The following is a 16,082-nucleotide window of genomic DNA, read 5'->3' as shown; positions in this document are numbered from 1 at the left end:
CTGAGGTTTTGGATTGATAAAATTTCAACTCAATCTGTCTAAATTATTAGACGAGGTGAGTAAATATGAACTTAATCTAAATTGATGACCATAGATAAATTAGGCGGACTACTATTTGTTTTAGTGAAAAAATAAAATATTTTATAATTTTTTAAAATGAACAGTGAAGAGGTATTGTGGAAAAGAGATATATAATTTGGTTAATTTGAAAATGGAGTACAAAACGCGTTTTGAACGATACGCTGCCGATTTTTAAATATCGGATTTCACCAAAATTTTATTTCGCTTAAATGGCTTTTATAGTTTTATTTAATATTTATTTTCCAGAATAGTCAAAGCTTTATCAGGAACAAAGTCAATAAAGCAATGGGACCACGCCTTCGATCTGAAGCTTCATAAGGCGTCGACTCCCTTCGCTTCCTTCCGCAGCAAGAATCGATCGGTCGACGGAGCTGGGAGAGGCATCGATGGCGGAGCACGACAACGGCGTGGAATCCGACGGCGAGAGGAAGGCCGCTGCGGCCACCCACAACCTCCGCTCCCTCCTCGCCACCGACCGGCGGGACTTCCTCCTCCGAAACAACGGCGATCAGGTTTCTTGCCACTCCCCGCTTCCACTTCTTCTATCTTTTTCTGGTAATTCATTACTGAAGCACGCACTTAGTTTTAAAAAATACTCACAAATTGCGTCCGTTGCTGTTTATTCTGAATCGTGTTGTCCGAGCAAACATTTTTGAATTCGCGAAGCTACTTTCTCCCGATCGCAAAAGATCCCGACATTATTTCAAACATGGCGAGTTTGAGTGATTAAAACTAGAATTTCAGTCAACTATATCAGTTGGGTTGCGAAAATCAACCATCAAATTCAAACTGATTTCATTCATTTACTAGTGAAGCCTAACTCATTCTAGCCATTTTTCTAAAAACTAATCTTGTTTTTTGTAAATTTTTCCATTGATCTCGAGATGCTCAATACTTTAATTTCTCAAAAAACATCAGATCAATTGTTGTCGATGCTGATTTGACAGCTGATTTTCCATTTTTCCAGATCTTACTATGGTCACCGTTTCATTCAGGCTCGGTTCAGGTTTGCTATGACATGATCAATGTTGTGGTTTGTGCTAGATATTTGTATTAGATAACTTTGTTTACCTTTTCATCTTGAATTCGGAATTTCTTATATTTGATTCTGGAGATAAATAGGATAACTAGTTAATTGGATATGATAGGTGTTTTATAGAACAGTATTTTGTGAAGCATATGCCACAGGCATTGCGAAATTGATTTTGTACTTGAATTGAGTCTTTTTCTCTCGTAAAAGATGTATGAATATTTCGCTAGGTAGTTTAGCGTGATTGTAATGCCTGGTACTGAGTTGCAAGTGATAAATTTTTTGCCACTACATTCTTAACTTAACTAGATACAACTTCAGTCTCTTAATATGGACTATGTCTCCGTGTATGATTTTCCAGGTGAAGATTAGTGAACTAGATGGTAAAGCTGTTGGTCTTTACTTCTCAGCTTCTTGGTGTGGACCCTGCCAAAGATTTACCCCAAAACTAGTTGAGACTTACAATGAGCTATCATCAAGATGCTGCAAGTTTGAGATTGTTTTTATCTCGGCTGACGAGGATAAAGAATCTTTTACTGATTACTTTTCTGAGATGCCATGGCTTGCTATTCCCTTCGAAGACTCTGATGTCCGTGATAAGCTCAATGATTTGTTTGATGTTGCTGGGATACCCCATCTAGTGGTCCTTGATGCTGATGGGAAAGTTCTTACTACTGAGGTTGTTCAGATTGTGACAGACTATGGGCCTGAGGCTTATCCTTTTACAGCCGAAAGGATTCAAAAGTTGAAAGAAGAAGAACAGGCTGCAAAACAGAATCAAACAATTCAAAGCTTGCTTGTCACCTCCTCTCGTGATTATGTCATCTCAAAGGATAATCATAAAGTAGCTACTCTCTACTATTATGGCTGATCTTTAATATCTTAAATGCATTCATTTGACTTTTTTTTTTTTTTTTTTTTTTGCATTTGAAACAGGTACCTGTTTCTAATCTTGAAGGAAAGATTGTTGGTATATATTTCATGATTAGCTCTTTCACTTCGGGTGATGATTTCACAAAATTACTTGTGGAGATGTATCAAAAGCTGAAAGAAAATGGTGAGAACTTTGAAGTTGTCCAAATCAACTTGGATGACGATGAATCATCTTATGACCAAGGATTCGAGGATATGCCATGGCTTGCTATCCCTTTCAAGGACAATATCTGCCATAAACTAGTCCGCTACTTTGAGCTAGAAACAATTCCTACACTGGTTATAATTGGTTCTGATGGAAAGACTGTACACTCTAATGTAATTGAACTTATAGAAGAACATGGGATCGAGGCATATCCATTCTCTACTGAGAAGTTAAAGGAGATTGCAGAAAAAGAGAAGACAAAGATGGAATCTCAAACTCTCCTATCGCTTCTTGTTTCTGGGGAGCAGGATTATGTCATTGGAAAGGATGGTGTTAAGGTACTAACTAAATACTCTGTTTTTCTTTCTTTTCAGTTGATCTACTAGAAGATACCTTCTTCCCAATGGATACAACGGTAAAACCTTGTGTTCATGATGAATTGTCTATACACTAATGCTTTGAATCTTTCTAAAATTGTAGAGATTGCTGTGTCTCCTTTATCAGTAAGGTCAATAACAGTTGGTTAATCCTAAAATTGCACATGTAGGTGAATTTAATGAATGATTAATTACTCAATTAACGCAATGATTAATAACTTCATCCAAAATACAGACTTATGCATGAACTATTCATTAAACTGGTACCAAAATATTTTGTTAAAATCTTTGGTTTAGGGTTTAGGGTTTAGGGTTTAGGGATAGAGTTCAGGGCGAAATATTCATTAAACTGGTACCACAATATTTTGTTAAAATTTTTGGTATGACAAGGCAATCTAGCATAAAATAATTAGTGAGTGGCCGCATTGGCATGTTGACTCATAAACAAGCCAACATGGCTTATGGGTTTGCTATCGAGTTTCAGAGCTAGAGTGAAGTGTCAGGAAAGAAATTCAATTGGGAATCATATATCAAACTATTTGTTTTTTTTGTCTTCTGATTAAATGAGCTAGTGTCACATTGTCACATGTTAGTAAGGAGGTTGTGAGACCATGTCAGCTATCCGCATTAGAATCCTAGTAAAAGTCTTAACATATAGAATATGGTTATCTTTAAGTGAAAAATTTAAGCCTCATAAATAAATATCATATAATTACTCAAGTTCATGGTATATATAGTAAATAATCTATCTTACAGCTAAAATCTGCTCAATAGGTTTTCTATTCAAGCTAACTAGCTATATAAGATAGTGATTTTGTTACATTGTGCTCCCTATGTTTCCTTTTCAAGCTAACTAGCTATATAGGACAGTGATTTTGTTACATTGTGCTCCCTATATCTTATATGGTTGATTGAAATCTTATTTCAGTAAATTTAGAGTTGTAAATGAGCTGAGCCTAGCTTGATATAGGTTGAGCTTGTTTGTTTATCTTGTTTAGTTTGGTCTTTTATCTTGTCCAACTTGTTTAAGCTTATTTATATTCTTTATGTTCGGCACTAGATAAGTTTGTAAATAACTTTGGTCATGAATGTTAAGGAGCCAAGTTCACTAGTGTTTAAACTTATTTGTTTCATATGTATTTTTAAATTCAATGAATATGAACGTGCTCTTATGCAGCTGAGTATCTATCTTCTAAATGAACATGATCAACTTGCACAAACTATTTACAAGAATATGATAGAACTTAATCCATATCTACCAACTTAAGTCATAATCTATACATTATAGGTTTCTTGATGTGTGTTGCATGCTGATGTCCTAAATTCTGTACCTGGTGATTTCTAGTGTCTACTTATATGTGCATTTATAAATATGTACTTATATTATATGATTATTCACTCATAATTTAAGAGAAACTTGCAGTGACACTGGCAACATTTTTAGTCGACCTAAGCTTTAGGTCGATTATAGATTGATTAAAGATCTTTGGTCAACCTAAGCTTTAGGTCAATTGTCTCAGTGGTGAGTTCTACTAAGGATCAATCTTGAACATCAAAACAACCTATCAAATAGCCTCTTGAGTCTAGGATAAAGCTCCCTAGATAACAAACTTTAAAAGTTAAATCTCATCAACACAACAATTTACCCAAAATAAACTCAAGGTTACAACATCATTCATGATACAATATATGCATACGTTAGGTCCATCTTCAAGCTTGATAACTATCCACGAGTTCAAAGTTCCTCACAGCTCCACATTCAATTCATAAAGTTCATCTTCAATCTTTAAATGAATCATGTAAACTGCATACTCATTATCACATACACAGCTAACTTAAGTTGTATTGTGAACCATCAAAACACTACGGTTAAATCTAACTACAAGGCAGGAACTATTATTATCAAAGCAAAGTCTTCATTGACCTTATCAGTTCATGGGGATGGGTACTTAGATTCACAAACTAGATTATTGTCCGGAAGCAAAGTTGTTATTGATACACCTTTTTCAGTTGATGGTGAGTTGAAAAAGAAATTGGTGTTAGATTACCTTCTCAGTAAATCATTTCTTATACCTGAATATTAGTGGTGAACGCATTCCCCTTTGCCTTCTTTGACTTGTATGATTCAACAAACCATTAACTTTTGTCTAATTGCTCTTATTGATTAGGTTCCAGTGTCTGAACTTGTCGGTAAGCATATACTCCTTTACTTCTCAGCACAGTGGTGTCCTCCTTGTCGTGCCTTCTTACCCAAGTTAATTGAGGCATACCGCAAGATCAAGGAGAAGGATAGTGCTTTCGAACTTATATTTGTGTCAAGTGATCAGGATGAGAGCTCCTTCAATGACTTCTACACAGAAATGCCATGGCTAGCACTGCCCTTTGGAGATGAAAGGAAGAAGTTTCTGAGTCGCACATTTAAGATCTATGGCATCCCATCACTTGTGGCCATTAGCCCAACCGGTAAAACCATCACCACTGAAGCAAGAGATCTGGTTTGGGCTCATGGTGCCGCTGCATATCCTTTCACCAAGGAGCGAATACAGGAGATTGAGTTGGAGGTTGAGGAGATGGCAAAGGGTTGGCCTGAGAAGCTTAAGCACAAGCTGCACGAGGAGCATGAACTCGTGAAGAGTCGTCGCAAGAGTTACATTTGTGATTGTTGCAATGAGCAGGGAAGTGATTGGTCCTTTTACTGCAATTCTTGTGACTTTGATTTGCATCCTAAGTGCGCACTAGAGCATGATACAGAGATCACCAACACTGGTGATGGTGGAGATGGTGTGAAGGAAGGATACATCTGCGATGGCGAAGTGTGCTATAAAGTTTGAAGTCGACTACTTCTCTCTGGCTCTATGGAAGCTGTTTAAGATCTTTGTTTCTTTTGTGAGATCTTGTTGGTGTTTTACAACTTCATTATCCTTTTACTCTCTTTGAATAGCTACAACGGTATCATACAGAAGTCATGTCTGTGTATCTGTAATCAAATTGGTGATATCATATATATGTTCTATTACATTTCTTCCTGTTTTAGAAATCTTATAATTACTATAAAAGGAATACGATTGTAAATGAATTGAATGTTGTTGAACAAGTTTAGTGTTTGATATGGTAAAAGTTCCTCATAAATGGTCGTGAGACCGATGTTCAATATACCTTTTGCAGAAATTTGTTTATATGTTTGTTCAATATGCTTAAGATAAAATTGCTACGTTGTACAACGAAGAATCCGCGATCCATGTGCGATATCCGTGACCCACTGTCGTTGCCGCCGCGCAATCCGGCCACGTTGGTCGCCGCCTCGATCATGATTGACGCGCTACTCGCCGGCGCTCTCGGGCGGCGTTGGATTGTGATCGGAATCCGACGAATTTGGCCAGAAACAGTCGCCCCCCACTGCGCGACCACTGTCGATGACGATCGGGTCAGATTCCGACCAAATCGCGGTCGAAGATCGGCCGAGGAAGGACCAGCGTCAGTCGCCCCCCACTGCGCAGCCACTGTTGGCGGCGATCGGGCGGATTCTGACCGAATCGCCGTCGACAGTGGTCACGCCGTTTCCAGTCGAATTCTGGCCAAATCGCGGCCAGAAACAGCGCGGTCACTACCGACCCTGTTTCTGGTCGAATTCCGTCATATTCTGATAACTATCCGATCGGAATCCGACGCCGAACGGAGCATCAGCGAGCGGCGCATCGATCGCGCCCAAGGCGGCGATCGGACGACGCGGCGAGGGTGGCGCCAGCGGCGGTGGGTCATAAATGTCGCACACGGATCACGAATTTTTCTTCACGCAACGTAATTTCTCATAAAATTTATTAACTAAATAAGTTTGAATAATTCGTTAAATTAAATAAATAAGTTTGAATATTCATGTTCAGTTAAGTTAACATTCATAAATAAATTTATAAATAATATTCATTAATTATATTCATCAATAAATTTTTTATTAATATATTAAGTAAATAAATTTATAATTTTAAGTTAAATAATCAAACCCGTGCAACACACCCGTAGACAAGTACCAACTATAATTGCTGATATCATTCGAGGGCCCCACGCATCTCCCCGGGTATATGCCTTTTACTCCCTTCATTTTCTTTTTCTTGGTTTTTCTGCTTAATTACCAGATCCGAATCAAAATTATTCCGAGGAATATACGCCATTTTTCTCTACAGGAGCGTATATATACTCGTACAATAATACGTCACAAATCCACGTGGCCAGCAGCCACATACGGATCGTGCGGCGTTCACGGCCCATGCTCACACGTAACCGCCGATTCCGTCGTCCACGTGTCCGACCAATCCGAGGCCGGGACCCGCCGCTCACCATTTGCGAAAGCATCAAGAAGGCATCTTCCGCAGCATCTTCCCCGCCCGTCGCGATTTCGCCTCACGAATCGTACGGCCACGATTAACCCGCTCCGGTCCTATATTTACCCTCTTCTCCTTCCGTCGCTCTGTACGCCGCCCGCCTTTCTTTCCCCTCTCTTCTTCTTCCGATGGACTTGCTCGAGGTCCCTCTCGATGCCCTAGCGCTCCGCCTCTACGCCCTCCCGGCCGACGCCGCCGTGGCCTACCTCGCTCTCCTCGCGGCCGCAGCCGTCGCCCTCGGCCTCTGGAGCATCAGGGGCGCCGCCGTCAGCTGCAAGCCCGACGCCGCCGGTTCCATTTCCTACACTCCTCCTCAGGACTCCTCCCTCTCAGAGCCCGAGAAGCCTAAACTCGATCCGAGCCCGAGCAGCGGCACGCCGAAGTCTCGGTTCACCGCCTTCTACTCCGCCGAGGCGGGCAGCCTCGAGAACGACGGAGAGGACCCCATCGACCGCGATTTCGACGAGATCGACGACCAGCGGTCAAGGGGGGCGCCGTGGAGCGGCGAATGGAGCTTGGAATGGACGGCGATTAAGAGAGCAGGGCACCTTGGGTGGTACAGCCACCAGGACATGGCGGAGCTTAACGGCAACGTCGTCAAGCTCTGGGACGCCCGGCCGACGCCGGTGGCGGTGCTGCTGCGCCGCCGAGTGTAGAAAAGTAAGGAAATTAATTTTAAAAAAAACTTTTTTAAATTATTAAAATTAATTAGGCTCTTCTCTTTCCAATTTGCCCATGAATTAGAATCAAATTGGGCAAGAAAAAATAAGGGTAATTAATGAACAGCGTCTTGGAGAGAATCTAGGAGCTTGTTTGAAGAATTTGGCATGAAAAAGAAAGGAATTTTGTCCAGTTTGGTGAGTGTGGATGTGAATTTCATCAGTCTCATCTAATTGCGACGTCGAATAATTGCCTCACGTCACCAACACTCGTGGAGCTCTATAAATTATAATTTATTTTTGATAATTTTAAATATTTAATTTTTTTAAATTTATTAATTTTAAAATAGTCGTCATTCATAAATATTTAATTAATTATAAAAATATTTTATCATTGCACCGTCCTTAAATCAGGCATTTCACCAACCCTCGTGGAGCCGTCGATTTAATGTGGGGGCAAATTCTTTTCTTTTGGCATGATGGTATGAGAAATCTCAGCCGTCAATTTAATGTGGGGCAAATTCTTTTCTTTTGGCATGATGGTATGAGAAATCTCAGCCGTCAATTTAATGTGGGGCAAATTCTTTTGGCGTGATGGTATGAGAAATCTCCATATAGGAAAGCAACTCGTATCCAATTCCCCTGCCATGAATTTAAGGTTCAAATTTCATTTATTTTTTGTGATTAAATGTTATCAGAACTGATATTCTGCTCGACTTCGTACGCGACACAGTCGACCCCCATCGCTTTCAGCCGTCCTCGCCGCACCGTCCGATCATTGTTGGCCACCGGATCGGACCCGATCGACGCGCCACTCGTCGGGACGTCGATCGGCGTCAGATTCCGATCGGATTGTGGTCGGAATCCGACGCAATTTGGCTGGAACGCGGGCGGCAGTGGCATGCGCCGTTTTCGACCAAATCGCGATCGGATTTCGATTAAATCGCGATTGGAGACCGGTCGGGGAAGGACCGGCGTGCGACGGCGGTCTTTCCCGGTCGATCTCCGACCGTAATTTGGTCGAAATCCGATTGCGATTTGGTTGGACATGGCACGTGCCACTGCCCCTCCCGTTCCGACCAAATTGCGTCGGATTTCGGCCACAACCCGGTCGGAAGCTGACGCGTCGGCGATGAGTGGCGCGTCGATCGGGTCCGGTCCGGCGACCGACGGTGGTCGGACGGCGAGGCAAGGGCGGCCGGAAGCGGCGGGGGTTGGGTGGGCGGAACACTGTGCATTCCCACATTTGGATGATTAGATCTGGCTCGCCATCGCGTGATGAACGGTGGATCACGAGTCGCACACGAGGGAGTCGCGCAAATATCAAAATTAAAATGTTATTATTTAAGTTAAATAGTTTTTGTCATGTAATAAAGTTATTGATAGTTTTTATTAATTTAATATTTTAAGAGTTAAGTTAAATAAGATTAATAAATTTAATAAGTTAAAAATAGAATAGTCTTAAAAAATTAATTTTAATAAAAAAATCCATATAAAAAAATTCAAAATAAATAAGTTTAAAAAAATTAATTTGAATAGAAAGGTAGAATTAAAAATTAATTTAAATAAGAAGGTAAAATAGGTTAATCCGGCTCAAATCGACAATTGAACTGACAGTTTACTAGTTAATCAGAGGTTTAATCTACAATCATCTCATCTAAAGATGAGCTGATTATGGGATGAATCAGTTGAATCTCAATGTGTAAATTGAGTCATCGATCAATTGTTAAGGATAGGGTGTAAACTAATCAAGTTTGTTTGTGAGTTTTTAATCAACTAAAAAAAATATTTAATTTGAAATTTAAAATTAACTCCTAATTCATGCATATTCGTATTTTTTTTAATCGAATTCAAATTCATAATTTTTATTTAATTATTGACGAACTGAATTCGAATCAAATCAAATTCTGATTATTTTATATAATTTTAATTTAAATATATCTAAATTAAGATCCGATCGAACTCGAATTTAAATTTGATTATTTTATAAATTATTTAAATTTGAAATTAAAATTATTTATATTTTTGAATTTCAAATTTAAATATTATAATTTTTAAAAAAATTTAAATATTAATATTTTCATAATATTGTACTACATACTATTATAGATATATATATCGGATTGCGGAAGGCAAATTGCAGCTATATGAGTGTTGGCGGAGGAAGAAGCCATGTCCGCCCTTGAACGAACCTCGTCGTCAAGAAGCGCTTCGCCTGCTCGTCGTTCAGCTCTTTCCCGTAGCTCACACGCCGATTCCTCACCGCCCCTGGCCCCCTGCACTTGTACTCCCCAAAAAACACCGTCCTGCATGCGCGCGATCAACAAACAGTTCATCAGACGATCGATCAAACAACAACAACAAAGGGAATCAGCAGCTACTTTTGGCGAGCAGGGTTGCCCTTGTCGTCCCAGCCTCTCGGGTCGACGTGCTTCCCCATGTAGGTGCGCGCGAACACCACCCTGGACATGTCCTTCCATGCTCGGCCAAGGTACGCACTCCCTGTCCCGGTTATCTTACAGTCGACGAAGGAGAAACCTCCATGGTCGTCGCTCGTGTTCCTGCCCTGTGCTGTAATGTACGTCACTCCCTCGGCCACCGTCTCGATCTCACAGTTCTGCGAAAGTAATTAATGTAGTGAGAAATCGATAGATTCTGCTCTGCTCAAGTAATTAATTAACTACCTTGTAGAGAGATCTCCCGTAGCCGAAGATGAAATCGACAGTCCCTCTGATGAAACAATCCTTGAAGAAATGCCTGCCTCTGTCGTCGCAAAGAGTGTCCTGAAATCCGTGGAACTTGCAGTTGAAGAAGGCCGCCTTGTCGCCGGATATCCTCATCGCCACCGCCTGAGCGTTATCCATCCCAGCACGAGGCCTCGGGGCCGTGTTCTTCAGTCGAACATGGGAAATCAATCGAATCATGACTGAAAGTAGTGTGCAGTTGCAGAGCAGAGATCAGCCTACCTCGAATATGATATTGGCGGCGACGAAGTAATCGGACTCGACGGCGACGGTGGCGCTCCTCCAAGTCCCGTTTTTCGAATCTGCCGTGGCGCCGTAGGATATCGTCGGCATGGCTCGCGGCTGGCCGTAGAAGGTGACGTACGGCTTCGACGCGTGGACGGGGATCTTCTCTCTGTAGACTCCGGGACCGATTTTCACGATGACTCGTCGGGTGTTTCCTCTCGGGATGCTCCTGATGGCTTCTTTGATGGTCCTGAAGTTCCCTCGGCCATCCTTGCTGACCGTTATCACCCTCCTATTCTGCTCCGCCGATAGAAGGCCAGGGTCGAGGCGGCGGCGGCGGCGGCGAGGTGCGGAGTCGGCCGCAGGGATTATCAGGAGGAGGGCGATGAGGAGGAGAGCTGCTGAGCGTTGGGCTTGTGGGATCTTTGCGTCCATCTCCGGTGGAGGAGAAACATAGGGAGGGAGGGAGGGAGGGAGGGAACTAAACCGATTAAACTGTCAAGCTTCTTGTCGTGTTCGATCTTTATGGAGGAGGAGAGGAGTGCGTTGAACAGTTTCTTGGGATTGATTGGTGTAACTCAGGAATATAATTGTTTGTTCTTTAATGGTGTGGAATCGAACAGCCTCTTTGGGGGAATAAATTGAGCATTAATTAGTTCGGAAATTAAACCTACAACAGATTGGGAGTTGGAGAGGCTCTCTGATCTGAGAGTTTGCAGAGTGCATTAACTGGTGAATTTGATGGTGGAACAGTTTCAGCTTCTCCTCGTCGTCGTCTTCTGAAGATGAACTGAACTGTAGCTTGAATTTTATTTTTAATCAAATTTGAGATAAAATTATCCAAATTAAACTCGAGACCAGGATAGGGACTCAACTTAACCGGACTCGGTCGTAGTCGACTTGAGTGAGTTTCAAGCGATTAGAATTGAATTCCGATGACTTGAAATTTGGGAGACTCGATTGGATCCGAACGGCCTTATGCATTGTATATGATGCGGTAGATCGTTGACCTCCATATGGTCGGGTCAAAGTCGAGAGTCAAATAAGACGATGGGTCAAAGCCAAGACAAATGGGATGACGAGTCAAAAGGGCATACAAAATCACACCTAGGCATGACAGGATAGAAGGTAAGGTCGCCCCAGTCACCTTATCACTTGGTCACCTATTTGAAGTGTCCAATCTCCTCCTATCTCCTCGGCGTTTGACTCCGATGCCTCTCCCTCTCGACTCTCAATTCAGACGCCGACTGTTCTATCTTGACACCTAACTCTGAGTCCCCTATCTCCTCGGTGCCCAACTCAGACACCTCTTTATCTCGCCGCTCGAGTCTGACAGAAGAGAATACTGACTAGATATGAATGTAGTGATCATGAAGTGACACTATATTTATAATACGAGGGACAATGTGGGACAATGTGACCCATGAAACGAGGAACATGTACGGTGATGTCGAAATCCCTCAATATATAAACATGGAGAATTAATAATCATGGGCCACCCTTTCCATGAGGAATGTAGTGTAAAAGTAAGTTTACTGTCACAAAGCACAAGCACGTGAACATTACTCCAACCACTTTTTTTTACTTTTCATTTTCTTTTAATTTGAATCCTTGGAGTTAAATTGAGTATCAGAGTGGCTACATCAAAGTCTGTCTTACCCTCATTCTAACTCTCTTTGAGTTTTGTAGAGGACCCGTAACCTTGGTGTTTAGCATTGAAGATTCTTGACCCGTCACCAACGTTCACATTGGTAGTTTCCTTTTTTTTTATCTTGAACTTGGATCAATATACTTCTCCTTTGAAACTTGGATGACTAGAAAGATAACACAGAGTATGCTGGATACAAATATAAGATAACAATTTCATACACCTCATAATCAATTAAATTTTTTTATTTTTATTTATTGTACTTAATATTATAATCTAATCTCTAACTGAAAATCTTAAATAGTTTAACTATAAATTTAAAAATAAATAAAAATAAAAATGATATTTTTATTGTGCCGGATGTGCTTGGAATACTTTCGGACTCACAGAATCTTTTGTCGGGGGACGAATTGTGTAGAATAAGATGCGCAATACGAGCCCCCAAAAACTCATCAATTTCCTTGACTCCCTGGGCAACGAGGGTTCAGAGTAAATTCGACTGTAACTTTCACTTTTGGGCGACAAGTTAATTGTCTCACTTTCATCGTCGTCTCCTCTTTTTTGCTTCCGCGTCGTTTTTCCCCCTCAGCGTTTCGAAGTCGTCGGGCGTAAGGATTCGCCCATGGCGTCTTCGAGCAATGCGAAGCAGAAAAGGATAGTCGAAGACGAGGAAGAGGAAGAGGAAGACGAAGAGCAAGAAGAAATTATAGAAGAGGTGTCTTTGTTTTTCCCTATCCCCTTTCTACTAGTTTTCTTCCTCAGATCTCGCGATCTCAATAAAATTTCTTCAACTCCTTCATTAAAATTCTTTTTAACAGTCCTTTTATTTGGTGAACATGCTGTTTTCCGTTGGCTTCTGATGTGAATAACTTGATTATAGGAATAAATTGGCGATTTAGATAGACAGGGAATTGTGTTTGAGGAAAGAAACACTTTGTGCGAATTAGGTTTTCTTGATGATCTGTGTCGCCGACAATCAACTTGTGGTTTGGGAACACTGGCGTTGATTTATGGGGAATGATCCGTTCGGTGGGATGGGAATTGGTCCTGGAGCACTGGTCATATCGTATTTCTCTGCTTGATCTTCCCAACCTTTTAGCACAACCTTGAAGATCTGTCATGGGAAATGATCTGTTTGGGAACCTGACTACGCTGATTGAAGATCATATATAAATCATTTTCTTATCTTATCAATTATTCTATATTCTTTGTTAATTTTATCCATAAGGGTACCATTTATAGTCAGATGCACTGATCAATTAATGCCATACTTCCAAATAGCACAATAGACATCACCATGATGTTATTGGTTTGAAACAGTTGTTTGACATGCTGAAATGTGCCAGTCAAAATTTCATATGTATTTTTTTCGCCAATCATTGACATGATATACTTCAGTCAGTGAACTACAAAGTTCTTAATTCTGGTTGGATTTTCAACTCATTCATGGTTCAGAAGTAAATAACTTGGCAGTAAATCTTCTTTGTTTAACATTTTATCTTCCTTTGGATGACATGTATGTATTATGTGGTTTTCTTGGCAGCTTGAGGGTTTTGATGATTTTACACTTGCATCTTCATGGGAAAGGTACCATTTTGTAGTGTGATGGAAGTATGTATCGATCCCTTCCAGGGTGCTTAGGACCAACTTATCTTCCATTATTCAAGCTTGGATAGTGAGCTGATTCCCGTGATTGATTTTTTCTTGATTTCCAGATTGACTGATCCTTTCTCCTTTCCTTCTTGACAAGGTTCATATCTGAAATAGAAGCCATTTGCCGTGCATGGATGGTTGATGGCCATAAGAATTTGGTGGTATGGTGTTTTATCTTTTCATAATTTGTTACACACACTTTTGTAAGATGTAGTTGTAGAGCAAATGAGCAATTACATTAAGATATTCTCATGTTTAGGAACTAGAATTGCAAATTTGTGTAGTTGTTTTAGAACCTTAGCATATGGTGAACCCTATTGCATTTACTAGACAAAGATGTATTGGAATTACAAACTTTCATTTCAAGCAATTGAAAATAAAACTTTTGTTTATCGATTAGCTAAAATACTTCCTGGATCCTAGAGAAATATTAGTAATCCCGACTAGCCACAGAAGATATGTGGAAACATGAAACAATTGTTATTCCAGAACAATTCTTTGTTTTTATTAGGAAATATGCGGTGCTTATTTGGAAGTATAATATGAACAATTGTATATTTGCAAATGCATATGTATTTAAACAAGCGTGTTAGGAATCCCGCCGTGCACAGGACATCACTTCTCTCTATATATATGTATTGTGTTTGTATGTATGTATTTATTTATATATATTTTATTTTGCCAAATAGAATGACACAATTATTTATAACCTTGAAGCCATGATCTTTTTGCACATGTTTCTTCTCTTCTACCACATGACACTAACACGCTTCCAGCATTGCCTACATTCACAATCCAACACCACAACCTTTCAATGCAGAGAACGTCCATGTTGGCACATTATTAGTTTCAGTTAATGGCCAAACAATAAGTCTCGCACGTGTTGACCAAAATAACATGAGATTTTGATACTTAATTATTATAACATATTTATGAACCAATCAATATACAATGGTTATTGACTAAATATCTACTCTATTGTATTTATCAATTAACCCACCTAAAAAGTCTCTCAATAATTAAATAAAACTTAAAAAAACCTACCCTACTCTATTTATCAAATGACTCACAATGAGATACCACTTCCTATGCCACCCCTTCCTCAAGACCGTGACATCTATGCTTCCTCAAGACCGTGACATTTGAACTCGGCGACTCCTTCCTTACCTGTCTCCCTTCCTAGACATCTACCCTGCTTGCATTCACAACCTGGCACCACAACCTTTCAACGCTGAGAATGTCCATGCTAGCACATTACTAGTTTCAGTCGATGGCCAAACCATAAGTTTCACATATGCTAACCAAAACGGAACGAGATTTTGATACTTCATTATTATAACATATTTAAGAACCAGTCAATATAAATGCTTATTGAATTTTACTTTAAGGAATTATGATAAAATAATAAGATCTATTAAAGTTACATATATTTAATAATTATACTACTGAATTTGCAAATATAAATTTAATCCTTTAATTGTCATGCGTAAAATAATTATCTATGGTAAATTATTTTTTCTGAATTCTTCAAAGTTTATATCACTTACTATAGGTGCTTTAACATTAAGTATAATTTATTCACTTATAAACAAGTAAAACTCTGTAAATATTCTATATCTTTAAATAATCTGAACAATAAATTTTGGAAAAGCTAATTCAATGACAATATTAGAATCCAAACTAATTGTCTCTTAAAATTCTGTGATAACACGTACTACTTTTTTATTTCTAGTCTATGAATTTATTCTTTTTGTTTATTCACCTACAGCGATGGTTTGGGAACACATTCAATATTTTATCTTCTGAATTCTAATTGAAGAAACACTGTTTAGCGATGTCACTTTAAAAGATATGTTTCTATAAGTTTGAACCGAGCTTAATCTAATTTATAGGTTTGCTGGGCCAAGGCTTGAAATAAATCTCTCACTATACTTTTGTTGTTTCTGATACTGAAAACCTTTATTTTTTTGATTTTGATTTCTAATTTTTGTTTTCTTAAATGATTCCCCCAATGTGCAATATGTTGGTATTCACTGTGCAACACTTTATGCTTTCTTCCTATGCATTTTTTATGAAATTTTGTATAAGTTCGTCCAATATTATATCTTTAGGCTGTATACTACCATGCCCGCATCAATTACACAGTAACATACTAAGAGCTGAGCTATCTATATTGTACTTCTCTTTCTGTGGTATGTAGCTGCAAGTTTC

At 39.7% G+C, this 16,082-nt stretch overlaps 3 protein-coding genes and 1 long non-coding RNA gene across 4 annotated transcripts; 3 read left to right on the top strand and 1 right to left on the bottom strand.

The window, feature by feature from the left end:
• Positions 1 to 412: 412 nt before the first annotated feature.
• On the top strand, positions 413 to 5,587 carry LOC141847675 (putative nucleoredoxin 1). Its single transcript, XM_074735738.1, has 4 exons — positions 413 to 593; positions 1,473 to 1,955; positions 2,048 to 2,527; positions 4,735 to 5,587. Exons 1-4 carry the CDS (start codon positions 468 to 470, stop codon positions 5,395 to 5,397), a joined length of 1,752 nt encoding a protein of 583 aa, XP_074591839.1. The 5' UTR covers positions 413 to 467; the 3' UTR covers positions 5,398 to 5,587.
• Positions 5,588 to 7,044: 1,457 nt separating this feature from the next.
• On the top strand, positions 7,045 to 7,794 carry LOC141848019 (uncharacterized). The gene has a single exon (XM_074736129.1). The coding sequence runs from the start codon at positions 7,071 to 7,073 to the stop codon at positions 7,596 to 7,598; it is 528 nt and encodes a 175-aa protein (XP_074592230.1). The 5' UTR covers positions 7,045 to 7,070; the 3' UTR covers positions 7,599 to 7,794.
• Positions 7,795 to 9,744: 1,950 nt separating this feature from the next.
• On the bottom strand, positions 9,745 to 11,005 carry LOC141847069 (putative pectinesterase 63). Its single transcript, XM_074735053.1, has 4 exons — positions 10,568 to 11,005; positions 10,286 to 10,492; positions 9,983 to 10,218; positions 9,745 to 9,907 (listed from the first exon to the last, which is right to left on the bottom strand). Exons 1-4 carry the CDS (start codon positions 11,003 to 11,005, stop codon positions 9,745 to 9,747), a joined length of 1,044 nt encoding a protein of 347 aa, XP_074591154.1.
• A 1,777-nt stretch (positions 11,006 to 12,782) lies between these two features.
• LOC141847174 (uncharacterized) lies at positions 12,783 to 14,033 on the top strand. The gene is made up of 3 exons (XR_012603406.1): positions 12,783 to 12,933; positions 13,762 to 13,805; positions 13,969 to 14,033. It is a non-coding gene; the product is annotated as an uncharacterized LOC141847174 (long non-coding RNA).
• Positions 14,034 to 16,082: the final 2,049 nt, after the last annotated feature.

The sequence above is a fragment of the Curcuma longa genome, chromosome 16 (genome assembly GCF_044706935.1).
Source record: "Curcuma longa cultivar G26 ecotype Majalengka, Jawa Barat chromosome 16, ITB_CL_G26_1.1, whole genome shotgun sequence".
Taxonomy (NCBI): Eukaryota; Viridiplantae; Streptophyta; class Magnoliopsida; order Zingiberales; family Zingiberaceae; genus Curcuma; species Curcuma longa.
The sequence above is the reverse complement of the archived record's forward strand: the minus strand, read 5'-3'. Positions and strand labels throughout refer to the sequence as shown.